Source organism: Mugil cephalus, chromosome 6 (genome assembly GCF_022458985.1).
Source record: "Mugil cephalus isolate CIBA_MC_2020 chromosome 6, CIBA_Mcephalus_1.1, whole genome shotgun sequence".
Taxonomy (NCBI): domain Eukaryota; kingdom Metazoa; phylum Chordata; class Actinopteri; order Mugiliformes; family Mugilidae; genus Mugil; species Mugil cephalus.
Genome location: NC_061775.1, coordinates 78,635 through 105,953, shown reverse-complemented (window position 1 = coordinate 105,953; position 27,319 = coordinate 78,635). Strand labels below are relative to the sequence as shown.

General features: G+C 41.4%; 1 protein-coding gene and 1 pseudogene across 9 annotated transcripts in view; one reads left to right on the top strand and one right to left on the bottom strand.

Moving 5' to 3' along the window:
• Positions 1–3,657, top strand: part of rubcn (rubicon autophagy regulator) — a 29,239-nt gene extending 25,582 nt beyond the window's left edge. For all 9 annotated transcript variants that reach the window (XM_047586212.1, XM_047586208.1, XM_047586211.1 and 6 more), the window contains one exon: positions 1,604–3,657. In XM_047586212.1, the coding sequence (XP_047442168.1) occupies positions 1,604–1,740 (137 nt within the window). In that variant the 3' untranslated portion in view covers positions 1,741–3,657. The remainder of the gene's footprint in view (positions 1–1,603) is intronic.
• LOC125009157 lies at positions 2,312–18,314 on the bottom strand (annotated as a pseudogene).
• Positions 18,315–27,319: the final 9,005 nt, after the last annotated feature.

Here is a 27,319-nt window from a genome sequence, read left to right as displayed (position 1 = left end):
AGAAGAGAATTCTAAATCAAATCAATATTTGGGGTGACCACCCTTTGCCTTCATGACAGCATCAATTCTTCTAGGTACACTTATATATTGTTTTTGAAGGAGAGGTATGGATTTTTGGCTGCCACTCTTCCTTGAAGACAACTTCCAGCCAGACTTCTCTTGTCAGTAGATGGGTGTACCTGGGTCCCACTGGTTTCTGCCAGTTCTGAGCTGATGGCACTGCTGGACATCTTCTAATTTCAAAAGGAAGCTTTATAAACTTCATGTGTTGTTCATCTGCTGTACAAAGTTTCCTTGGCCGACCACTGCATCTATGATCCTACAAAATCCCTGACTTTGCCAAGTATAAGGACTGATGCTGGTTTGAATGCAAAGTAACACCAAATATTGATGTAATTTAGATTTTTCTTTTGATGGCTCACTTAGCATATGGAGCTTTAGCTCCACAGCGGCCTTGCTTATGTGCAAGATCAGACAGAAAATTACACTATTTCCTAAATGTTAAGCAAATATATTGAACTATCCCTTTAAAATTTTCAAGTTTCCTATCTCTTTCCACTCTTTCAGTCACCTTATGTTTTGGAGCATTTCTACCCTATCTTGTCCCAATTGTCCATGGCACTATAGTGGTTTGTTTTGGTTGCTACAGTTACACTGGTGGTGGAGAGTAGACATTTTGTTAGCTGTCTGGTGCTGGTAGTTTTTTTTTTTTTTTTTTTTTTACTTTTTTGCATTGGTCTCTGGTGGTGTTGGTACTGTACTTTCCTCTCTTGGCCTTTGATATGTGCAGTTCTGCTGGCTTGGCTGCTTGTCAGATAGGCTAACATTGCTGCTAATAGTTTTTTTTTTTTTTTTTTTTTAAGAATTTATTTTTTGGCAAAGCACTGCAGTGTGGTACATTGTTCAGAAAAGTTTACATTTCAGTATGTTCTGGTAATTCTGGTAATGGATTTCAACCACAGTAGTCTGTTACTCATGTCCAGTCTGAGCCAGTGGAGGCTTATAACTTTCAGATGTAATTTAAGCTATTGTTTCACGAAAACCTTACATCTTCTTCCACTGCCTCATCTATTTATTTTTAAGCCAAGTTGTTTTTATTTTGATTGTTGATGAAAATAGATTTCCTTGTGTGTATTGCTTCTACATCTGCCTGCTATTACTTAAGTTCCATTTTCATGTGAACATGAAATAAACAGTTTTGAGTTTTGAATTTGAGTTTCCTGTCATTTCATGAACTCATCATCACCCTTTCTTTCAAGAAAGATAGAATAAATAATCAAGAGTTATCAAACTCTGTTGGTCTGTTTTGGAGGAACAGGATGTGTCTGAACATGTTTAGATTATAGGGTGTGTCTCCTGGGATAAAAGTTGTCTCCCATAGCTGCTTCCTCGTGCTCTCTGCCTTGCTGCTTTTCTTCTGTGCCTTTTATACCTGCTCCCCTCACCTGCCCTCCCCAGATCTTATCGTGGTTGGCTGCAGTTTGTGCATCTCATCTCATTTCATTGTCAGCAAACTGGTTAAACTGGTTATGAACAGTTATCCTTACACCAATGTGCTGTGAATACGCTGACCTGTTAAACCACTGACTCTTCCTTTTTGCAGACTGTCATGCATGTTACCATCGCAGCTGTTACCAGACAAGTAAAGAGTGCCCTCGGTGTCAGCGGCTGGCAGAGCGGAGAGAGAGGATGGCACGCAAAAATATGGAGGAACAAGAAGATAATGGAGGTGGGACTTAGTGTTAGTTACAGGAGAAACCTCAGAAGACGATGAGCACAACACGACCATGATTGTAGTCACTTGGCATCTCTCTTTCCCACCAGCCCTCTCAGACCTGGGTGACAGTACCCTCTAAAAACTGCTGTATAGTTTCTATATTGCCAGATGTTTTTACTACATCACTTGTTAAGTAGAATGTAGCCACTGTTGATATTCAGATTTCTGTAAGCCCATTTTGGACATGCACTTTATTCTCCTTGAAAAGTATGTTTGATCCCTAACATTTTCATGTAACAATTTTATAATATTTCTCCAAAAACATTCTCAGTTTTGCAATTACATATTTTGTTTTCCACTTGATAGTTCAATTTCTTTGTACATCACAAATTATAATAATGGCCTGACAATCATCGCAGTCAAATAATACAAATGTGCAAATTTTTCTTAGTTTTTCTTGTTTCACCCTCCATCTGCAATCATTCCCACACATATTGAATCGCTGTGTATGAAAAAGTGTGAATGAGAAAACCTGCTGCCTTACACAGTTACTAGATGTTGAAGTTTCATGCTTGAAAGCCAAAGATTGTTGCCAAAAAAAAAAAAAAAAAAAAGTATTTGCTCAGTCTGTTCCCAGGTTTGATATTTCTGGTGATTTTTTTTTTTTACTAGCCACTTTGCTTTTTTGTGACTTTAAATGACAGGATTTCTGTTTTTAAGAATGAAACTGGAAATTTGAAAGTAAAGATATTTTTATTGTGTGATTGATTTTTAGCACATATACTGTATATAATCTTCAGTTATGTTGTGTTTATTTTATTTGTGTGTGTGTGTGTGTGTGTGTGTGTGTGTGTGTATAAATAGCTACCTGATGTGTAGCCATCCACAAATGGTTGCACTAAATCAGCACATGCACAGGTTCTAATGCTGTTTTGGATAATGGAGAGTGTCGATTAATTGCACTGATCCTGTTTTTTTGCTTTTGCGTTTGTTTTGTCTTTTTGGATGGGAGAATTTAACTTTTTGGGAAATTTTCATATGTTCGTTGTAAGAACATGAGACCTCACCTTCTGTTTCTCTAATTAAGCTCCCATCACCTGGTTTGCACAGTCCAAGAGAGAGTATAGCAAAAATTTTATCACAATTCTTCCATGGACTAAATTTTTTTTTATTTAGTTAAGTTGAGATGAGATTTAATTAATGTAGTGATGATTATCTTGCAGACTTCATCAGTGTGCGTCTGCTTTAAAATATAGTTAAAATATAAGTGATTTAGAAAATGCCCAACTTTTCTTTGATATATTGATATCAATCACATGTCTTGAGCGATCAGCCTGTTTAGCCAGCTTATACTGAATAGACGTCTGCTCCAGACCAGTGCTTACCTTACAGAATTTTGAGCAGTTGAACAAAACAGTAATTTTAAATCTATATTAATTACAGTTTTAGAAGCCAATAGAGAAGTACACAATATCACAGAGAAATAATACAGCAAATGTGACTTGTTAATTTAGAAGGTTTGATGTTGAAATTTTTGTCTCTTGATTTGTTTGTGGCTGATTTTAGGTCTTCATGTCAAGTGTCTTATAGTTCTGAGTTAGATTGATTAAAGATTAGACAGAAAAGGGGCACAATCTTTTTAATAGATGCTCTACTCTGTCTCCTAAAAACTAACTGGCTTTGTGTGTACAAACCCTTATGAGATGAACCCAGAACGACTGCTTTTAAAAGAAACACTGATCACAAACTAAAAACCTCCACTTGGCTCACTGTTCTGTTCTGTTCTGTCACTGTTCTCCTTTAACAAGGAGGGAGGAAATTTAAAGTGCACTACAGATTAATATAGCTATTAAAATGTTAATTATTATTATCATTATTACATGTATTCATTTGCTTTGATTCTGTAGTTATGTAGACAATAAATGACTGGCTATACTGTTGACAAGTGTCATTGTTAATGGGACAGATGTCCTAGATCCAAAGTGATATCTCTGAAGCATTTTTACATGAGCTTTAGTTTAATTAAGGTTAGTTGAGGAAGAGCTGCAGATGTTTACACTTCGGAGCCTAGGTTGTTGAAAAATGGCTTAATTGCTGAAGACTGACTAATAACTTGATTAATTTGACATTTTATTACTTTGATCCAGGCAGCTGTTTTCAGTTCAAGTTAAGATACCACAATTTGAATCTGTTCTTATTGGTATTATTTTGAGACAGGTTCAATATTTAAATTCATGGCAGAATATGTAATACCATAAAAGCTACTTTTGGTTATAACATACAGACTTTGATAGACATTGTTCTGATTAAAAGATGAGCTGTATTTCAACTAACAAACAAAATGTTTCTGCTACCTATACAGTTTGTACTACAATAAAAAACAGGTCAGGGTGAGCACATCACTCCATCTCCAAGTCAAGTAGATTAATTTGTATTTTTGGCTTACTTACTCATTAAACTCAACATTAAAACCACCTGCCTAATATTGTTTAGTACTCCCTTTTTCCTCCCACAAAGTTCAGGTGCATTGGGATATGGACACAGGGCTTCTGAGGGTGTCCAGTCTTGTACCAGGATGTTTTTCATGTTTTTGTTTGTTTGTTTGTTTAATCTGCTCTCGTTCTCATTTTTTATACATATTTTTTATATTGTTATATTTGGACATTTATTTTATTAGAAATTCTTTTTAATTCACAAATCTATACTGCTGGTGCAGACAAATCAGTTTACATGCTAAGGATGCAAATTTTTAACCAATCCTTCAACATTAAACCTACAATAATCACTTAATCCTTTATAGGGCGAGGAACAATATATGGTAACTTCCGCTTACTCAGTGAGGTCAAGCAACATCCAGCCAATCATGCTCAGAATGGCAAAGAATTACATATGGTAACTTCATTGATCTTGATTTTCTACTCTTCTACTACCGCTGATCTTCACTGGGTTGCAGGGGTTGCTGGAACCTATCCCAGCTGGCATCGGGCGAGACAAAACATACATACACTTTGACAAAATGGGGGGTAGACCGGACAGGCAGACAGGGATGGAAAAGAGAGATACAGAGCGACGTGAGGAGTGGAGGAGAAAAAAAGCAACCCCCATACTATGCTCCTGTGAGGAGAACAGGGTGGGAACATGAAAAAACCTCAGCAACATAAGCACATAATAAGTACACTTTACAAACATGAAAAACTTGGGAATTGCATCAGGGATTCGGGGAGAGGTAAAACCCAGTGCAAGCAAGCAGCCAAACATTCCTGCAGCCACCAGGCGCTGGTCGTGGACCCGCTTGTCACACTGGGGGGGTAATGGCCACAATGGCGTTGGATGTGGGGGTGGGGGGGTGACTGCGTATCTGTTTATATGTGTGTGTCTGTGTAGGCCTGGAGAGTCGCTTAAGCCTGGCATTACAATCTTGGTGCCTCAGTCCGGAGACAACCTTGATCGGGTCCCAGACAGAGTAAACTATCAGCGGGTGTCCATGGGAGGGGAGGCAGTAATACAAGAGCGTCTCACTGCAGTGATCTTCCGAAGAGTTGTTGTTCCAGCAGCAGCCTTGTCCGAGGCCAGTGCTGTTAGGACGCCGAAAACAAATAAGATTGCGATTGTTTGGTCTTGGGCCGAGTAGATGCATTCTTTTGCACGACTACTCTGTTTGTCCATTCTGGTCTCTGAATCTATCCATTCTCCTTTGCAAAGCCAAAAGCTTCTCCATGACGTTACCCATATTGCAATTCAGGTTCAAGTTCAAGTTCTGCCCACCGCTTCAATCATCCCGGTCAGCTTTGTGGGGCTTTTGAAAGCTGTTTCCGTTCTTTAATTTCCATGATAAACCAGGGCAATGTCTAATCCAATCAGCAAAAGACCTGAAATCATGGTAGATATCTTCAAGGTCCTCCAAGGAAAGAGCCGCCAGACACACGACCCACCACCTCTCTCACACGTCCATCGTGTAGCCAGCTGTGAATGTTCCGGCAGGGCAGTCCGGCTCCCTGAACCCAGGCTTCTTGTCGAAAAAATTGTGTCGATTGCATTCAGAGACCAGTTTATCAATTCCATGATTTTGTAGCTTCGAGAGCAGTGCGGAGAGAGTCTCTCAAAAGTATAGAGACTAGACAGACGAGACGAGAGGAGCAAAGCAGGGAAGATGAGGGAGAGAAGAGGGAAGAAAAATGCGACCGCCTTCTGCAAGAGCTGACAAAGAACCATTCACACTCCCTTCACATAATTAAAAATAATAATTTAAAAAAAAAATCTTCTTCTCGTACAACAAGTCCTCTAGGGTTGAAATTCTGAATTTCTAAGTATTTCAATGAGTCTTATAAAGTGTTAATCCTTAACAGTGAATAAAACCCACTGTATGGATATTTATCACACAGATTAATGAGCCCAGTTTGTAACTACAAACTGCTGTCTGCTGTTACCTGCTGAACAATCAGAGTACATTATACATTTAAAGAACAGGCTGAGTAGGCTCAGAAAAAATAACACAAAATCAAAATACAGTTTGAATCATTCTGCATATGAGTTATTCCAATACCAGATACAAATTATGGTAATGAAGCTGATGGTGATAGACGTGATGTACAAGCCAAACAGCAGTCCGTCAAAAACTGTCCCGATCATTTGCCATTCCTGGGAGGACTTAGTCTTCTGGATGTATTTTTCAATATGAAGTCGGATGGCTGAGAGTTCTCTGTTCAGGCTCTTCAACTCATTCATGGTCGCATCCGGCAGGGTTGATGGGAGAAACATGTCCAGAGAAGACAAAGAGGGATGAATGTGCATGTTTGTGGTGGCTATTACTGGCTCTGTACAAAATAAAAAACAGCATGTCAGAAATTTGAATGCATGGATAACCACTTGTTAACTATAACATACAAATTGTTTTCCAGTAACTGTGGATGATTATTATTTACTAAGTAGGTTTAAACAAGGCTGTGTCAGAGGCTGAACATTGGATGAAGGCATGTTTAAAAATTTGGATATCTCCTATTTTCATTCCATGTGTCAGAGAATACTGTGAACAGCCAGGGAAAAAAAAGAATTTCATTATGAATAAAATTATGTAAAATCCAGGCTGTAAATGATACAGTAGACAGGAAAAACACAGGGTGGTTTCTGATATGTTACTCAAGCAGAGATTTCTGGCTCAGGGTATGATTAACAACTAATGTGCCTAAATTTGAACAATATAAGTTGTAAAATTCCATAAACATTTCTATGTTAAACCAATATTTACAGGGAAGAGTCACATTAAGAGAAGTTATTTTAGTAATTATTAAAGTTTAAACATGTACATTTGGTATCATTTCGCTAAATTATGTGATATTTTACATTCATCTATACATTGCCAATAGGTAAACAGTTAAATACGTATTTTAGATGTTTGACAATCCTTGAGTCTCTTCAGACCATGCATTAAGATCCATTTAGACTATCTGATTGCAAGTGGCCAGTGTAAAAGACAGGTGCGGATCATAGTGGGAATACCTTGCTACACTATATTGCCAAAAGTATTCACTCATCCAAATAACTAAATTCAGGTGTTCCAGTCAATTCCATGACCACAGGTGTATAAAATCAAGCACATAAGCATGCAAACTGCTTCTGCAAACATTTGTGAAAGAATGGTTTGCTCTCAGGTGCTCAAGTGAATTCCAGCATGGTACTGTGATAGGATGACACATGTGCAAGAAGTCCAGTGATGAAATGTCCTCACTAGTAAATATTTCACAGTCAGCTGTCACTGGTACAAAGCAATTGGGAACAGCTCAGCCACAAAATGGCAGGCCATGTAAAATGACAGAGCAGATTCAGCGGATGCTTTGCGCACAGTGCGCAGAGGTCGCCAACTTTCTGCAGAGTCAGACCTCTAGAACGGTGTGTAGAGAGCTTCATGGAATGGGTTTCCATAGCTGAGCAGTTGCATCTACGCCATACATCACCATGTGCAATTTAAAGCATCAGATGCAATGGTGTAAAGCACGCTACCACTGGACTCAAGCAGTGGAGACGCGTTCTCTGGAATGATGAATCATGCTTCTCCATCTGGCAGTCTGATAGTGGAATCTGGGTTTGGCGGTTGCCAGAAAAGCGGTAGCCTACTTGCCCCTTAGTTATAGTGAAAGGAACTCTGAATGCTTCAGCAAACCAAGAGATTTTGGACCATGCTCCCAACTTTGTTGGAACAGTTTGGGGATGGCCCCTTTCCTGTTCCTGTTACACACATAAACACACCTCTAAACCTTGTGGAAAGTCTTCCCAGAAGAGTTGAAGCTGTTATAGCCGCCAAGGGTGGGCCTATGTCATATTAAACCCTATGGATTAAGAATGCGATGTCAACTGGGATGTTCTGTCCGTTACCAGATTTTTTTAAATCAAAAAACATGAATATAAATTCATTGGTGCAACAGAAAAATCAGAAAATTAAATGTGGTCTTTTAAATGCCAGGTCTCTCTCATCTAAATTTATAGTGACTGATTTAGTGACTGAAATGTGGCTGCCGGATGATCATTATGTCAGTATAATAAGTCCACGCCACCCAGTCACAGTAACTATAACATTCCTTGAAGCACAGGCCGAGGAGGAGAAGTGGCAGTAATCCTCCACTCTGAGTTATCTATTAATCCTAGACCTAAGCAATGCTTTAATTTGTTTGAAAATTTCACTCTTAGTCTTGCCCATCCAGACTGGAAAACACAAAAAACTATTCTGCTGCTTACTCAGAATTTTTAGCTGAATTCTCTAAATTTCTATGTGATTTAGGGCTTAAAGTAGATAGTCATTGTTTGTAGAAACTGGAAAGGCCATGGACAGTTGTGACTTTAATGTAAAAAAATAAATAAAGGAATTAATTAATTACAGTTCTGCATGTTTGCATTGAGCTAGACAGAAAGGATTTGGATACAGAATCAAATTTCATCGGTCTCAGCTGTGTGGCAGGATGGACATGTCTGGTATAGACAGATAGAGAGATGGATCTCACAATAAAAATACCTTGAGTGATGGTGACTTGGCTGTTCTTTTTCACTGAAGGGAGACAAACGAAAACAGCCAGATAACGCATCACAAGGACATTGAGCCAGGGAGGCACTGGCTGGGTGCTGCGGTACAGGATGTTTGTGATGAACACTGTTTCCAACAAACTGGCCAGCATCAGAGCAAGGCAGAGGGAGAAGAAAACATCTGCAGGAAACAACACCATCTTACCTTAGAAAAGTGTTTCTCAAACTTTTTCAGACCAAGGATCACTTAACCTATAATACAAACACTCACAGAACACCTTAACCCCCAAAACAACGGGTTTACCAATATCATAGTCTCTATTCACTCATTTCCTTTTTTCTTTTTTTTTTTTTTTTGTCATCTTAATGGGAAGAATGAATGGCATTGTTTTTTGTAGGCCATGAGTGAAGCAATGCCTGACCCACAAACTGGATAGTTTCAGTCTCATATTGTAGTCCACACTGATTCACTTGTGCTGCTCTTTTTTTTTTTAAGGCCAATGAGTGTGGAAAATCCAATTTCACAGTTTTCGGTGGTTAGAAATGTCATCCATATTTTCAGAGAAGAGTCAGCCACTCGAGATGCATGGATTGCATGTGGAGCTAAAAGTCAGTGAGGAGGCTAGTGAAGGTACCAGGGATGTGCTCTGTCAGCCCCACAACACAACATCAACCCCTTCCTGCCTATCAACTCTGCTCTACCCCCAACTTCCACCCCCACTGAGGAAACCAGCCCTATGACTGCAACACCTGGCCAGGTGAGAGCACAGTTAGGTGGCTAGGTGAGAGCAAAGTCAAGCAAGGCAAGTCTGTAGGCCCAGACCGTGTAAACCCCTGGATCCTGAAGACCTGCGCTTCACAGCTGACTGGCTCCCTGCACTACCTGTTTAATCTGAGTCTGAAGTTGTAAATGGAAAATAGTGAGGGACACGAGGACATTGGATAAACTGCTCTCCATTATGGACAATCCACCCTATCCACTACACCGAACACTAGAGGGGCAGAGGAGCTCATTCTCCAGCAGACTGATTCAGCTCTGCTGCCAAAGTGAATGCTACAGAACTTCTTTTTACCCTACTCTATCCAGGTGTATAACAGCTCATCTTTTTGTAACAATTAAGCTACTTTGACCAATTAATTTCCCTTGCAGGTCATCAAAGTCTGTCTAAGTCTTTCTCCCTGAAAGTTTTCTTCACTGTCCCACCATTGGGACAGCTGTGGCTCAGTAGGTAAAGTGGGTGGTCCACAAATTAGAGCGTGAGCACACACAGCTTTAATCAGTACATTCACATGTATGTGAAAAAAAATAAATAAATAATAATTATTGCCTTAATCCTACTTTAACTGGGCATGTAAACACGTTACTCTGACTAAAATCTCAGTTCTCCTTATCCAATAAAGGCACCCAGATAATGCAACTGGAAATCAATTTTAATCTGACTTTAACTGGACAACGTGTGTGCGCATGTTCTACAACCACTGCGCTGGCATATAACCCCAGAACAAAAACATCCAAGAAATCTGGTCACAGAAGAAGAAGATAAACAGAGCCAGTGGAAGAACAACCTGAGAGACAGTGCACATTCTGTCTGCACCATAAGTAGCACGCACATTATTTACGGGATTATAAAAGCTGTATTATTATCCATCTTGTTGTTTGAAATGCTGGTCTGTAGAAAATGATAAGCAGCTCCTGGGGCAGTTTGAACTTCCTGAGCTGACGCATGAAGTACAACCTCTGCTCGGCCATCTTTCTCAAAATGTGTCTATGCGGGTGACCATTTCAGGTCCCTTGAGATTGTGGACCCTAGGAACCTGAATTAATCCACTATAGGGATTGTCCTGTTAAAGATTGTAAGGGGAGGGGTTGATGGGACACTGAAGTCCACCGTCATTTCCACAGTTTTGAGTGGCTCCAGGTGGTTCTGACTGCACCAGAGGACTAGCTGTTCCACTTCCCTTCTGTATGCATACTTGTTGCCATCCTGGATGAGTCCAGTGACGGTGGTGTCATCGGCATCCTTCAGGAGTTTCACAGAAGGGTCCTCTGAGGAGCAGTCATTGGTGTAAAGGGAAAAGTGGGGAGTGGAGAGAGAACACACCCATGGGGTGCGTCAGTGCAGAGTTCAGGTGGGACAGTTTGTGGTGGAGAAGCTCCACGATGGCGTTGAACGCAGAAATGAAGTAGGACCTGTGCGTAGGTTCTCTGCAGAGTCGCGGTGGTGAAGGATGTAGTATAGAGCCATGTTGGCTGTATCATCCAGGGATCTGTTTGCCCTATGGACAAACTGCAGGGGGTCTTGTCAGCAGATCAATACCATGTTAATACTGCCCCCTTTCTGGTTGACCTGTTACGTCATATAATAAACAAGAGTCGTTCATGCGGCAGACTAGCAATTCAAACAACATCAAGATCTATAATAGTACAGCTTTTTTAATCTCATATGTACAGTGGGGGAAATAAGTATTTGATCCCCTGCTGAATTTGTAAGTTTGCCCACTTCCATAGAAATGATCAGACTCTGGTTTTTATGGTTGTTTACTGGTTATGGGTATAGACAGAATATCAGTCGAAAATGCATAAAAAACACACAATCTAAAAGTTATAAATTGTTATGTATTTTATTAAGGGAAATAAGTATTTGATCCCCAAGCACAACACAAGTCAGTACTTTGTAGAGAAACCTTTGTTGGCAAGCACAGCGATGAGACGTTTCTTGTAGTTGGTCACCAGGTTTGCACACAGCGCAGGAGGGATTTTGGCCCATTCATCTTTACAGACAGTCTCTAAATCCTTCAAGTTTCTTGGCTGCCTCTTGGAAATTCGGAGCTTCAGCTCCCTCCACAGGTTTTCGATCGGGTTAAGGTCTGGAGACTGACTAGGCCACTCCATGACCTTAATATGCTTCTTCTTGAGCCACTCCTTTGTTGTCCTGGCAGTATGTTTTGGGTCATTGTCATGTTGGAAAACCCACCCACGAGGCATCTTCAGTGTTCTTGCTGAGGAAAGAAGGTTTTTGTCCAAGATGTTACAGTACATGGCTGCATTCATTGGCCCCATAATGCGGTGAAGTTGCCCTGTACCCTTTGCTGAAAAACAGCCCCAAAACATGATGTTTCCACCTCCATGCTTAACCGTGGGTATGGTGTTCTTTGGGTCATACTCACGTTTTTTCATCCTCCAAACACGGCGGGTCGAGTTAATGCCAAATAGCTCAACTTTGGTTTCGTTCAGACCACAGCACTTTCTCCCAAGCCTTCTCTGAGTCATTTAGATGTTCACTGGCAAACTTAAGGCGGGCCTGTACATGTGCCTTCTTGAGCAGGGGGACCTTGCGGGCACTGCAAGAGTTCAATCCATAACGGCGCAGTGTGTTGCCAACTGTTTTCTTGGTGACGGAGGTCCCAACTGCTTCCAGATCATTAACAAGCTCCTGCCGTGTTGTTTTAGGCTGCTCCCTCACCTTTCTCATCATCATCCTCACTCCATGAGGCGAGATTTTGCGGGGAGCTCCAGACCGAGGACAGTTGATGGTCCTTTTATGGGTCTTCCACTTGCGAATAATGGCACCAATAGTTGTCACCTTCTCACCAAGCCTTTTGCTGATGGTTTTGTAACCTATACCAGCCTTGTGCAGGTCTACAATCTTGTCCCTGACATCTTTTGACAGCTCTTTGGTCTTGCCCATGGTGCTGTAGAAGTTGGAATGTAAGAAAATGATTCTTAGAGCAGGTGTGCTTTATATACATGACGAGTTAAGATCAGGAGTATTGGTAATTAGTTGACTGAGCACAGCTGTGTGCCACATGCGCACCAGCCAATCTGTAGGAGCCTGAATTCTAAGTGAATTGTTGGGGATCAAATACTTATTTCCCTTAATAAAATACATAACAATTTATAACTTTTAGATTGTGTGTTTTTTATGCATTTTCGACTGATATTCTGTCTATACCCATAACCAGTAAACAACCATAAAAACCAGAGTCTGATCATTTCTATGGAAGTGGGCAAACTTACAAATTCAGCAGGGGATCAAATACTTATTTCCCCCACTGTATGTGTGTGCTACTTTTGGCGCAGATAGGATATGTGCTATTTCTCAGGTGGTTCTCCTACCGGCTCTGTTTAACTTCTTCTGCGCCTGGCTTTCTTGGATGTTTTTTTTCTGGGATCATACCTAACATAGCCGTTGTGGCACATGCGCAACTGCATAATCCAGTTTAAAGTCTGTTTGAGGATATACAGGCCAGGAAAATTGATTTCCAATCACATTGGCTGGGTGTCTTAATATATAAGGAGAACTACGATTTTAGTTGGAGTCGTGTGTTTACATGCACTTAGATTAAAGTTATTAAGGTAGCAATTAGTTTTTTTCACATGCATGTAAACGTACTGAATGAGATCCTCTGCCATATGGGGACTCTCCACAGGGTTGGGGGATGATCTCCTGTTGTTGGTAATGGTCTGCAAGCCTTCCCAAACTGCTGTAAAGTCATTGGCAGAAAAGCAGTTTACTCTTCAGTTTAATTCTTGTTCCTGGCCTGCTTGTACAGGTCCTGTTCCACACTCATTGTCCTGGCACAGCTGCCTCAGTTTTGCAGTGAACCATGGTTTATTGTTGTTGCAAAAGGTTTTGATCTGCACACACATGTCCTCACATGTCCTTTGCCTGTAGGTTGGGATGAGATGGACCAGTAGTGGTCAGAAAGTCCCAAAGATATGTGCAGTGGTCCAAAGTGTTCATGTCCCTGGTGGGACATGTCACGTGTGTCTATATTTAGGCATTTCAAGCTTGAGATTTGCTCTGTTAAAATCCAGAGGATGATTAGCAGAAAGGCCAGGTGTGTTTTCTCCACCTCTGTAATCTGGTAAGTGAGGTGCTGTAATGGCTCAGTAATGCACACCTTGGTAGAACGCACACACCATCCATTACAAAGAAGGAGAACTCCTGCGGTGAACAAAGGAGCCTAGACTTGAGGAAAAAACTCCAAGTGACTCCAAGTGAGGGCTGCATGTCTTCTAGCAACAAGTACCAGACAGCACAGTACTGAGGTGACCATCTGCAGCGCCGTCTTGGATCTACCACCATAGTTTCCAGATACTGCTTTAACTTTGCGTGTTTCATAGCCTTGTTAGCCAGCGTTTCATAGCACAAAACACAGTGTGGTTTGGGATCAGGGAAAAAAAAAAAAAAAAAAGCAAACTGAATGTAGTAGCTATGGTATTTTCACTTCACCTTAGTGGTGGATATTTCATGGGAGTTTCAAAATTTTGCATCTTTTTTGATGGCTTGTCACTATAATGTTAGCAGCATCATACTGGGGCTTGGTGGCGATATTAACTGAACTACTTACATTTCCATTAAGTCATTGCACTTTTCCAGTTGTGTCAGAAGTGAACTTTTAAGTGGCCCTGTCCTAATCCACTGATCCAAGGTGAGCTAACATTCACAGCAGGGTCAATGTCAGTGGTCCAGTCTTTGAGAAAGGCTGTCTTTGGCCACGTTTACACAAATATAATTTTTGGGTGAAACTGCATAAGTGGTGTAAGTTTAGGCCGACCATCGTGTTATATCTGGACTGGAACCACGCCTTTTTGAATCCATGTTCCAGGGTGAAAAAGACAAACACGGAGCCTGACACCTGAATACAAACACAATGATGTCATTGCCTTGACGCTCTAGCCCCCGATGTCTCATAACAATAACAACATCAATAGCAAACTACAGGCTTGTGACGGTGCTGCATCAGATATTGATAAGGATACTAAAGAATTACAGACTGTAATCCAGAGTTTGCATACAGTGTGTAATGTTGATGCGCGTGTTCTGCCTCTTTTTCTTTTTTTGGCTGAGTTCTATAGCAGAGACATATAGCCTGGGATATGTACTATAGCATTTCTACAACTAGATGCTGTTTTGCAAGTGATCAACCTTTACGGAGAAATTTTCTAAACAAAAATTTTCTAAACAAAAGATTGGTCTAAATTTTCTAAAAGGATTGTTTTGGTACATGTGAACATAGCCTTAGACTGAACCCTTCAGATCTCTATAGGGGACCAGATACTCTTTCACGATCTACAGTCTAACCAAAAACTTAATCTCTAAAGATGACCTTTTTTAAATTAATAACCACATTCATAATACTATCGTGAAAGAATAGATTTCACAGATAAAAATGCAATGTTTCTTTTCAAAATGCCTGTTTTCTTAACTGACTTGTTAACATTATCATTTTAATGTCACTGTAAACTCAAAAGCTTCAAATATTAGTGAAATTCATAAAAAAGCTATTTAAAGTTATTTAACAAAATGGTAGGTGTTGCTCACGGATGAGAGCTATCGTGTCCCCTGTGACAGGCAGCAGGTCATTCACGATCAGCAGGAAGACGATATAGCCAAGGATGAGTGGAGTGTTATCTTAAAGGACGATCGATCCACACTCTGTGGAGGAAGCTGGAAGCTGAAGAGGTCGATTATGAAAAGGAAGCAGCTTGGGAGCAGAAGGTTCACCACATAGAGGGTCGGTCTGCGTTTCAGAATGATCTTGGGAAGAGACACAGATATAAAGCCAGATTCAAATTCACCTGAATAGTGTTCTGCTGTGTGATAATCTCAGCATGCAGTCAAGTTTTACAGGTCACATCCTTTCACTACACTAATAATCAGTAGATTTGAAATAGGGTTAGTTTGAGTTTTGTGTGATAATATTAATAGAGGATATGCATTTGATGTCAGCAAGCGAAGTCTCCATGGTTACGGCCACCGAGTGACAAAAAGTGACAGTTGAACAGAGATTAGCTGCATTAGTTTGAAACAAAGGCCTTAATAGCGTCTAAATCATAAAATGAATTCAAAAATGGTGAAGAGCTGTTGTGCAAATGAGTGTACCACCAGATCTGAAAAGCAGTCAGAGATATATTTTTACAGATATCTTGAAAGAAAAGACAAGTAAATGGGTCACTGCATTATGAAAACAACTGGAATCCAGGCACATAAACCTGGTGTTGTAGTTCATATTTAGTGTCAGGTAATATTAATTTATGTTGTTGTGTTGTTGTGTTTTTGAAGAAATAATACCTTAAGTTATTTCTTAAGTTACGTTCTGGAGGGCTGTCAGATAAGTTTGTGGACGTTGTTGTTTTGACGTAGTTACAGCCGACAGTAACTTTTTCAGTTCCAACAATAAATAACAATAAAATAATAAACGGAATATCTGCGATCGCTCCTCGTTATTCTTCTAACGTCCAGTCGGATGCTACAGTACTTTATGGCTAATATTACTTCTCAGTAATATTCTCAGCTCTCAGCGTTAGCATCTTTTATTAAGCTACATTTATCACTATTGAAATGATAAAAGAAACTAACTTAAACTAGCTGAAATTGATGCTAATCCACTTTTCCAAATCCATACTAGTTTTTATGGGTCACTGTTGAATGCCATTGTCCTTAATTTGATCTGATAATCCCTGGTTTCGCTGTATTTACTGCTACATTTCACTGTGTTTTTGCCAGTCAGAGGCCCATGCCAGTGACGTAAATGCATACCCCCTAATAAGCAAATGCTCATGCCCTACCTATTTTTTTTCTCCAAACACTAGTGTATAGTGTTAACTTTACACAGTCAGCCCATAGTGTGGAATCAGTAGACAGAACCTAACAATATAACAATCAGCTCCGAGTGATCAGAGGACGATGGAATAAAAAGTGCTTACAAAGTACTGGATCTCAGAGTAGATCCCCATATCTAATTCCAGATTGTTCAGAGATATACTGATATCTGCGAGTTGCCACTCCCCATTGGTCTCCAACACATTTCTGGACTCCTGCAGGAGGTCCTCAATTGTGGTGCCTTGGATTATCCTTACTTATGAAGCTGAAGCACAGTTTTACACTGAGTTATTAGATGTTAGCATTCACAGGGCATCTCATAGATGAAATTACTGATAAAGCACAGTTCAAAGATCTTTTTGACAAATAGGTTTCATTTTTAAGCCTTACCAAAGTGTAGATATGATCCAAATGTCAGCGAGCAGTTGTGGATATCAAAGGGGAAAGTGTAGATTCCTAATCTGCAGGAACTGATCATTTTGACTGGCTTATCATCAAATACATGACCTGTGTTATATAAGTAGACAAAAGGAGTGATGGGAAAATCGTCCTCTTGTGTGCTGGAATACAATGACATTTTAATTATTAAAATTACAGCTTCTTTTTTTAAAATCACATTTTTTTTGCAGTAAAAATTTGCATTGCTTGTTGTTGTGTAAAGCATAATATTGCCTAATAAACATGGTAACTTTAATTCTCTCAGGTTTACAGTCCACGCTTTCTTTCCAGGCGATGATATTTTTAAGTCTTACCATAAAGTTTATTTCTTCAATAACAAACTTTCAAAAGTGTAAAAAATAACATACTACTCCGTGATGTGGATGTCGGGGACCCAGATTCTTTCCCGAGGGACAGAGACTCTTTCAGAACCGCATTCCTTCTCATCCCAGCTCAGTCCCTCTATATTCCACTCCTAACTTAACAAAACGGATGCAATGCACAGCTTAACTGAAAAGTACGATCATTTAATTTCAAATGTTAATTTTGGTGAATGACAAAATATGATCTGATGATGAAAACAGTCAAAACATGGTAATATAATACATATGTTCAGGCTACAAACAATAGCAAGTAATTTATTCATAATTACATTTTACATTATATCAGTCCTACTGACGTCTGTGTCAAAAGCAGGTTTGTGACCTTCTGTTCAAACGCGATTGACTTAATATGCAAATAACAAAACGATGCAACTGGAATAATTCTTAATATTACAGCATTTTAAAATAGTTGTGAATGTGTCTGAAAACATACCAGAACTTCCCACAAAACTGTAGAAAGGAGCTGGGATTTTTCATCCTATTGATGAGACATATTTGAATATCATTAGTATAGAATAGCGATAGAGGACTTGTGAAACATGTATGTAAATGAGTAGACTATATAGACTTACCACTTCTAAAATTCCCAACACAGTGATGTGGCTACAGTAAGTGGATGTGAAAAGCTTTTTACAGGACGGACATGTTTTTTAGAAAATAAATTCTTCTCAAGAGCATCGAATTGGGAGGCAGGAGTTGGACTTGTGCAGTTCAAACCTGCCACAAAACCTGGGATAAAAAAGAGAAATTAAATACATTTCCACCATGTCTTAAATGCATATCATGAAAGTATTCAAGACCTTGTCTAGCTTCCCTTCTGTATACAGTTAAAGCAACAGCTACAGTTATTTTTCTATTTTACTCATACTGACTTATTATAGGACTATTACTTTCTATTAAGCCCCCCTCAGTCACTGTTGCTATACCCCGTCAAACTTCTATGTGTGATTGGACAATGACTGTTTGGTGGCAGGCTTTTAGAAAGATCAAAAAGGAACAAAAGAGCCGAGTTCAATGATCGTGCTTAGTTGGGCCAATCACATCACTGCAAAACTGGACACAAACCACGCGGCCACACACCGTCAGTTCTGATGGTATCAATCCGATACCAAGTAAACACAGGGCTGGTATCGCCAATACTTTTACTTGATACATTATGATCATTGAATAACTTGGTAATTTTGCCTTTAGTTAGTTTAATTATGATTATGATAAAACACAAGGCAAGTATTTTAGGCAAATAAACCTATTTCTACTATTTTAACTTATTACAATATATTACAACAATTTAACAGTATACAAATTAAATAATTCCCCTTGTCATTAGTGCAAGATAAGAGAAAGGAACAATGAAACAAAAATATAAATGTAGCAATGTAAGCAACACAACAACAAACAAAGGGAAATTAAGTCAGTTGAGCAAAATAAGCAAACAAAAGCAACAATGTAATAACGAATATAAAAATTGCTCAGAGAGGCAAATCATTTCTCACCAAATAAGTGGGTCAGCATGCTGTGCAATTGTCTTTTTTTCTGAGTATCGATGCATTTCAATAATGGCATCAGTACCAGTTATGCGATGCTGCTGTGATGCTAGGATTTGAGCATCAAACTCTATCGATATTCCACTCTTTGCTGCAGGTGAGGGTGGACTTTGAGAGAAGCTGTGCTTGCGATGAATATTTAGATCGATACGCCCAGCCCTACCCATAAGTGACATCATAGCTCCCTCTGTGACTGACTAACAGCAACTGTAGCCAAGAATTCACTTTTCTGTTTTCCGTGCCTACATTTTCATACAGCATTGACCCAACAAGGAATTGTACAGTGGTTTGTGAAGCTGGTTGCCACATTAGGGATTCAAGTCCTGGTGAGGACCTTAGGCCTCAAAATGGGATTTTTTTGTTAGTATTTCCTTTTATTTCACATATTTTGAGTGAAAACACCAACTGAATCTGTTACAAAATGTCTGTTTGTCAATGTTGTGATTGTCATGTCAGCCTTATGATTAATGCTTGAAGAAGTAACTGAATAGAACAACGCTTGCAGGGTAAAAGGGAATAGATCCCTCTGGCGACACTTGCTGGTTATTTTGGTTCATCATTACATTTGTTTTTTTGTGTTTTCATATTGTGATATTATATCCTACTATATCAGGTTCAAACTGCACAATCTTTTCATTCAATAAATTTGAGAAGTTGAACATTTCCTTTGATTTTGGTGACAGGTTGTCATTAAGGGGTGATTAAGGGCAGTGGCGTCATTTCAGTTTTGGACAAGGTATGGCAAGGATCACCCCCTCCTGTGGCCTTCCGGCAAAATACATGTTCGTGAAAATCGACCATGGCAACTTCCCAAGGACACGTCGGCTGATTTAATAGTGAGGTGACTGCACTTATAAGCTCTATGACATGAGCCAACACTAAATTATGTTCTGAACAGCGCTTACAGATGAAAAGTTCCCTGAACTGTAAGTAGATACAGTGAAAGGAGAAAAAAGTTTCTCTTTATTAGAGTTTCCTAACTTTAACGAGCAACCGGCTTGCGCCGCGAAACTTTTCCCAAACTTTTCCCTTTGTCTTTGATGGACTCTCTCACATGTAGTGAAAGTTATCCTGTCTGCTGATTCGAAATGAACATAGACCCCGCCATCGTGATCCATTCATATGCTCATACTGCTCTAGAAAACCAACCTGGAGTTTTGGATGGATTACTTAAACCTGAGAGTCCGTCTATTGAACATAATATTCAATTCAATTCAATTCAATTTTATTTATAATTACGCCAATAACGATACAAATTGTCTCAAGACGTTTCACAAAAACCAGCCTACAACCTCCAGAGCAAGCCTGAGGGCAAAGGTGGCAAGGAAAAACTCCCTTTTAACAGGAAGAGACCTTGAGTACAACCCAGATCATATGGAGGGACCCATCTGCCGAAGGCCAGCCAGGTAGAAACAGAGAAGGGAGAGAGAAAAGAAGAACAGGAGAAACATGATAAACAAACTTCTGTCATAGATACATACACCAAGCTGAAGGAAACATGTAAGATCTAGTAATATGGCACATAGCTGATGATCTTATGTGACAGTTTTGCGAGTATAACAGGAATCGTGGGCAGGCTGGTGAATTGCTCATCTAGGTAGGAGTAGACAAATGGAGGAGGCCATGAAGACAGGGCAGATGTAGTTTATGGAGCTCCACAGTTCTGATACAAAGCACTCCAGACCATGAAGACTGGGCTGGTTGATGAGGCCACGACAGCAGATGTCGCTTAAAACTCCACAGGTCAGATATTCAGCACTCCAGACCAGAGACCCTCACAAGAAGATGGAGGGGCCTCCCCCTCCATCTTCCCCTGGGAGGGCAATGGAGAGAGTGAGACACAGCAGTTAGTAATAGAAAATAAATTATAAGAGATGGTAAATAAAATTCCATCCAAAATAAGATATTAGAGGACAGGAGCCAGAGAAGAAAGAGGAGAGGACATGTCCTCAGTGCATCGTCCCCCTGCAGCCTAGGCCTATAGCAGAATAACTAAGGGATGCTTAAGCCAGCCCTAACTATAAGCTTAGTCAAAAAAGGAAGTCTTAAGCCTGACCTTAAACGTAGAGACGGTGTCTACCTCCTGAACCCAAACTGGGAGCTGGTTCCACAGGAGAGGAGCCTGATAGCTCAAGGCTCTACCTCCCATTTTACTTTTAGAAACTCAAGGCCTTGTATGTAAGGAGGAAGATTTTAAATTCAATTCTAGATTTTAAAGGGAGCCAATGAAGAGAAGCTAATACTGGAGTAATATGATCTCTCTTGCTAATTCCTGTCAGTGCTCTTGCTGCAGCATTTTGAATCAATTGGAGGCTTTTTAAAGAGCTATTTGGACAGGTTACAATAATCCAGCCTGGAAGACACAAATACATTAACTAGTTTTTCCGCATCACTCTGAGAAAGGATTTTCCTAATTTGGATGATATTATGAAGGTGAAAGAAAGCAGTCCTGGTCACCTGCTTTATGTGAGAATTAAAGGACATATCCTGGTCAAATATAACACCAAGGTTTTTTACAGTAGTACTGGAGGCCAAGGTAATGCCATCCAACAAAACCAGGTGATTAGATAATGAATCTCTGACATGTTTAGAGCCAAATACAATGACCTCTGTTTCGTCTGAGTTTCAAAGTAGAAAATTACAGGTCATCCAAGCCTTTATGTCATTAAGGTATGCTTGGAGTTTAACCAGCTGATTAGTTTCATCTGGTTTCATGGATACATATAGCTGGATATCATCTGCGTAGCAATGGAAGTTTGTGGCGATCTTTGTGATAATAGTGCCTAAGGGAAGCATGTATAATGTGAATAATATTGGTCCTAGCACGGAACCCTGAGGAGCTCCATAGCTTACTTTGGTATATATAGAAGAACTGTTATTTACATGGACAAACTGAAATCTGACTGACAGATATGATTCAAACCAGTCTAGTGTAGTTCCTCTAATCTTGATCACACTTTCCAGTCTCTGTAGTAGAATACTGTGCTCAATAGTGTCAAATGCAGCACTGAGGTCTAGCAGGACAAGTATAGAGATAAGTCCATCGTCTGAAGCCATGAGGAGATGATTGGTAACTTTAACCAGAGCCGTTTCTGTACTATGATGAGCTCTAAAACCTGACTGAAACTCTTCAAACAAACCATTCCTATTTAAATGATCAACCAACTGTTTGGCAACAACCCTTTCTAAAACTTTAGAGATAAAAGGAAGGTTGGAAATTGGCCTATAGTTGGCTAAAACATCTGGGTCAAGAGGGGGTTTTTAAGTAATCGTTTGATTACAGCAGTTTAAAAAGACTGGGGCACATATCCTGTTGATAAAGATAAGTTTATCTGATTTAATATGGAGGTATTAATTAATGGAAAAACCTCCTTGAGCAACTTAGTCGGGATGGGGTCTAGAAGAGAAGTTGATGGTTTAGATGCTGTAATAACTGAAGTGAGCTCAGGAAGATCAATTAGAAAGAAAGAATCCAAATACTGACTAGGTCCTACAGAGGTTTCTAATGCCACTGTACTTACATCTTTGACAGCTGGAAGGGTGCTATGAATTTTATCTCTAAAGCCAACAATTTTATCAGTAAAGAAGCTCATGAAGTCATTACTGCTGAGGGCTGAAGGAATAGATGGCTCAACAGAGCTGTGACTCGTTGTCAACCTGGCTACAGTGCTGAAAAGAAATCTGGGGTTGTTCTTGTTTTCTTCTATTAATGAAGAACAATATGCTGTTCTAATCTTGCAGAGAGTTTTTTTTTTATATAAGTTGTTAAACTATCTTTTAGTTATAGCATCATCAGATAAGTGTCTACCATAACGAAATGTCTTTCCAATTTCTGTGTAATCTCTTATAGTAAATTCAAATGTTACAAGGAAATGATCGGACAATAGAGGGTTATGAGAATATATTGTTAGACCTTCAGTTTCTATGCCATAATTTAGTACAAGATCTAAGGTGTGACTGAAACAGTGAGTTGAACCATTTACATTCTAAGAAAAGCCAATTGAGTCTAGCAATGACATAAATGGCTCCCTGAACTGTAAGTCTGTCACTGTTAACATCAACATGGATGTTAAAGTCACCTACTATAATGACTGTATCTGTTCTAAGCACTAAATCACAGAGAAACTCAGAGAATTCAACTAAAAATTCTGAATAAGGAGCAGGTGGGCAATACACCACAACAGAGAAAATAGTTTTTTGTGTTTTCCAGTCTGGATGAGCAAGACTAAGAGTAAGGCTTTCAAACAAATTAAAGCTTTGCTTAAGTCTAGGATTAATACATAAATCAGAGTGGAAGATTGCTGTCACTCCTCCTCCTCTGCCTGTGCTTTAAAGGAATGTGATAGTTACTATGACTGGGTGACGTGGACTCATTTAAACTGACATATTTATCATCCTGCAGCCACGTTTCAGTCAAACTTTTCTCAGAAAATCTTTACATTGAAGTGAATGGAGAGAGATACAATGGAGAGATTGTGAGAGACACAACAAGTTTGTCTACAACCGTGGAAAAAATCATGTGTCTAGTGTGTAAATTGTGGCCGGGACAAGCGCGGGAAGAGAATTTTTTTTCAGGCGATTTCACACACGTTCTCTCACTCTAAGCATTCCACACTCTAAAACGAGATTTTTCGAAAAAGATCATGGTCATTGAACAGTGATTGATCAACAACGATAAGACCTATCAAAACAAGATAATAATACACCAATACACAAGGCAACTTACGTTGCGAAAAAATTCGTATTTCGGAAAGACAAAAAATAGCACACCGATCCTGATCGAGCTGCACATTAACTCAAAAAAAAATAAAGAAGAAGGAACGCGCGGGATAATAATAGGGGGCTTCGCCCTGAGCCTCCAGTCTACAGCAGCAAGCTGTAGAGTGGAGGCTCAGGCGTTGCTCCTATTGCCCCTAATGTAACATCAGCAACATAAGCACATAATAAGTACATTTTACAAACATGAAAAACTCAGGACTTGCAACAGGGAGCGGGGTAGGGGTAGAGGTAAAACCCAGTGCAACCAAGCAGCCATCTGTTCCTGCAGCCCACCAGGTGCTGGTCGTGGACCTGCTTGTCACACTGGGGGGGTAAAAGCACAAAGGCCTTGGATGTGGGGGTAGGGGGTGTGATTGCATATCTGTCCATATGTGTGTGTCTGTGTAGGCCTGGAGAGCTGCTTCGCCTAGAATCACAATCTTGGTGTCTCAGTCCAGAGACAACATTGATCGCGTCCATCGTGTAGCCAGCTGCGAACTTTCCGGCAGGCCAGTCCGGCTCCCTCGAACCCAGGCTTCTCGTCGATAATATAGAATAACGTGATAAAAAACACAAGCACAGACACATGGCACACATGGAAGTATGTGTCTCATACACAAACACACACATCTCACACAATTATTGTCTTTGTATTTCAGTGGGAGAAGCAGTTGAGGTGGACTCCTCAGGTGCTGAGGCTCATCTGGGAAGGCAGAGAAAGCGGCCAAATCCCGAGACTTGGAAGGTCAATGTCCAGAAAAGGAGGCGAATGAGGGGTCAGTCCTATCTTGGTAGGAGAAATAATGAGGCTGTCTTGAAGGAGGCGAGACAAATGGGCATGCCATGCCAGTCTGCGGCCTGCCAAAAGTCCTCTAAACTGAACTGCCGGCATATTGACGAAAGAGAGAGGAGACTTTCAAGTACTTTTGGGAGAAATTAGACTGGAGAGAGAGGAAATTTTTTGTCCAATCGTTAATGGAGTTGAACAGTGTGGAGCGCTGGTGGACAGCAGCAGAAGAGTTCAGGAAGTCAACATCCATTATTTATCACCTTGTCGTGGATCGTAGAAGGCTTCGAGTGTGTCAACGCATGTTCTTGTCAACATTAGGGATGAAGCAGTGGTTATGTTTGAAGTGGGTGGGGAGAAGAGGGAAAAGTCCTCAGCAGACTGAGAGAGTGAGAGTGAGGGTCTGAGGGCGCCGTCCTCTGGGAGGATGACGGCGCGTACGTACGCAGCGGCTCAGGGCTCTCGGCTTCGGTTTGTTTTATTCGTGCTTTTGTGTGTTTTTTCACTGTTGCTCCAGTCACTGGAGGCATTAATTCAGTTCGGCAGGACTGAGTTATTGCATATTGGAAGGAACTGCCAACTTTATACAAATCCCAAGCTGGACTTCATTCCACCAGAGATCCAGCGAACCACCACGGCTCTCGTCGTCCCCCCTCTGTGGCCTAGGAGACGGAGGAGACACCGTAAACAAAAGCGGGGCAAGAGGAGCGGCGTGCGTGCTAGGCTACATGCTAACCCGCACCGGCCGGCTCTTCCCAGTCTTCTCCTCGCCAATGTCCGATCACTGGCCAACAAAATGGACGAGATTCGGCTGAGGATCGTCTCGCGGAGGATGGACAGCTGTGTGGCCGTCATCACGGAAACCTGGCTGGACAACAACACACCCGACGCCGCGGTGGAGCTGGCGGGACGCTCTTTGTTCCGAGCAGAACGGACTGCAGCCTCTACTAAATCCAGAGGTGGAGGACTCGCGCTCTACGTACACAACTCCTGGTGTACAGCCACTCACGTCATCGGAACGCACTGCACACCTGATCTGGAATACCTGGCTGTGAAATGCAGGCCATTCAAGACGGTGAGAGAGTTCTGCTCCATCCTGATCATAGCTGTTTACAGCGGGCTAACGCTAAGCTAGCGCTAGAGGAGCTGTACTGTCTGATCAGCAGGCAGATGAACTCCAACCCAGAGGCAGCTGTGATTGTGGCTGGAGACTTCAATCATGTGAATCTCAAAGCAGTGCTTCCAAAATTCTACAAGTCCATACACTTTCCAACCAGAGACAATAACACACTGGATCGAGTTTACTGCAACATCTCAGGAGCTTACAAGGCTGCAGCAGCTCCTCACCTGGGCTCATCTGACCACATCTGCGTGCAGCTGATACCAGCATACAAACCTCTGATCCACAGGACAAAACCAACCACCAAAACAGTTCAGGTATGGACTGAGGAGGCTTCTTCAGCACTACAGGACTGTTTTGAACTCACTGACTGGGAAGTGTTCAAAGATGGCTCAGACCTGGAGGCCTACACATCATCCGTCCTGGACTATGTGCAGTTCTGCACTGATGCTGTCCTACCCACAAAGTCCATCAAGGTGTTTCCCAACCAGAAACCATGGTGTGACAGCACAGTGCGGTCTCTACTCAAAGCTAGAGACGCAGCCTACAGGTCAGGTGACAGGCTGGCCTATGGCAGGGCCCGGAGGGAGCTGAAGAAGGGCATCCAGCAGGCCAAACACAGATACAAACAGCGCATCGAGGAGCACTTCCCCGACAACAACCCGCGTGAAATGTGGAGAGGCATCAGAACCATAACAGACTACAGGAACAGCAACCAGCAGTTCAACCACGACCCCCTTCTGCCTGACACTTTAAACAGTTTCTTTGCACGCTTCGACACACCTGGCAGCAGAGAGACTGTCCAACCTCCACAGCCAGAGGAGCAGCCCCAGCCCCTCGTCCTGCAGCAACACCAGGTCAGCGCCACGCTGAGGAGGATCAACATCAGCAAAGCTGCAGGACCAGATAAGGTGTCAGGTCGGGTCCTGAAGCTGTGTGCCCATCAGCTGGCTGGAGTCTTCCTGGACATTTTCAACCTGTCCCTGCAGCTCGCTTCAGTTCCTGTCTGCCTCAAGTCCTCCATCATTGTGCCGGTGCCAAAAAAATCCGCTGTCACCTGCCTCAACGATTACCGTCCTGTTGCTTTAACACTGGTAATCATGAAGTGCTTTGAGAGGATGGTCTTAAGTCACATCAAGGACGTTATCCCTGCTACTCTGGACAGACATCAGTTCGCCTACAGGGAGAACCGATCGACAGAGGACGCAGTCTCATTAGCACTGCACACGGCCCTGACTCACCTGGAGCATCCTAACACCTACGTCAGGATGTTATTTGTGGATTTCAGCTCAGCTTTCAACACTGTGATCCCAGACAAGCTGACGCTGAAACTCCACAACCTTGGACTTTCTCACCCACAGGCCACAAGTGGTGAGAATTGGGTACCGTACATCATCTACACTGGTCCTGAGCACAGGGACACCGCAGGGATGTGTGCTCAGCCCGGCCCTCTTCACCCTCTTCACACATGACTGCACTGCCGTTCACCCCACAAACATGGTTGTGAAGTTTGCAGATGACACCACCGTAGTGGGTCTCATATCGGACAACGACGAGACTCACTACAGGGAGGAGATCCAGCACCTGACAGGATGGTGTTCAGACAACAACCTTGTCCTGAACACCAGCAAGACCAAGGAGGTCATCGTGGACTTCAGGAGATCCAGGAGGAAGGAACACACCCCTCTCCTCATTCATGGGGAGGAGGTGGAGCGGGTGGACAACATCAAGTTCCTTGGCATCCAGATCACATCTGACCTCACTTGGTCCACGCATACATCTCACCTGGTGAAGAAGGCCCAACAAAGGCTCTTCTTCCTCAGGAAGCTGAAAAGGACTGGACTCTCCTCTCAGCTTCTGACAAACTTCTACAGAGCCATAATAGAGAGCATCCTCTGTCTGAGTGCAACAGTGTGGTATGGGAGCTGCACTGTACAGGACAGGAAGGACT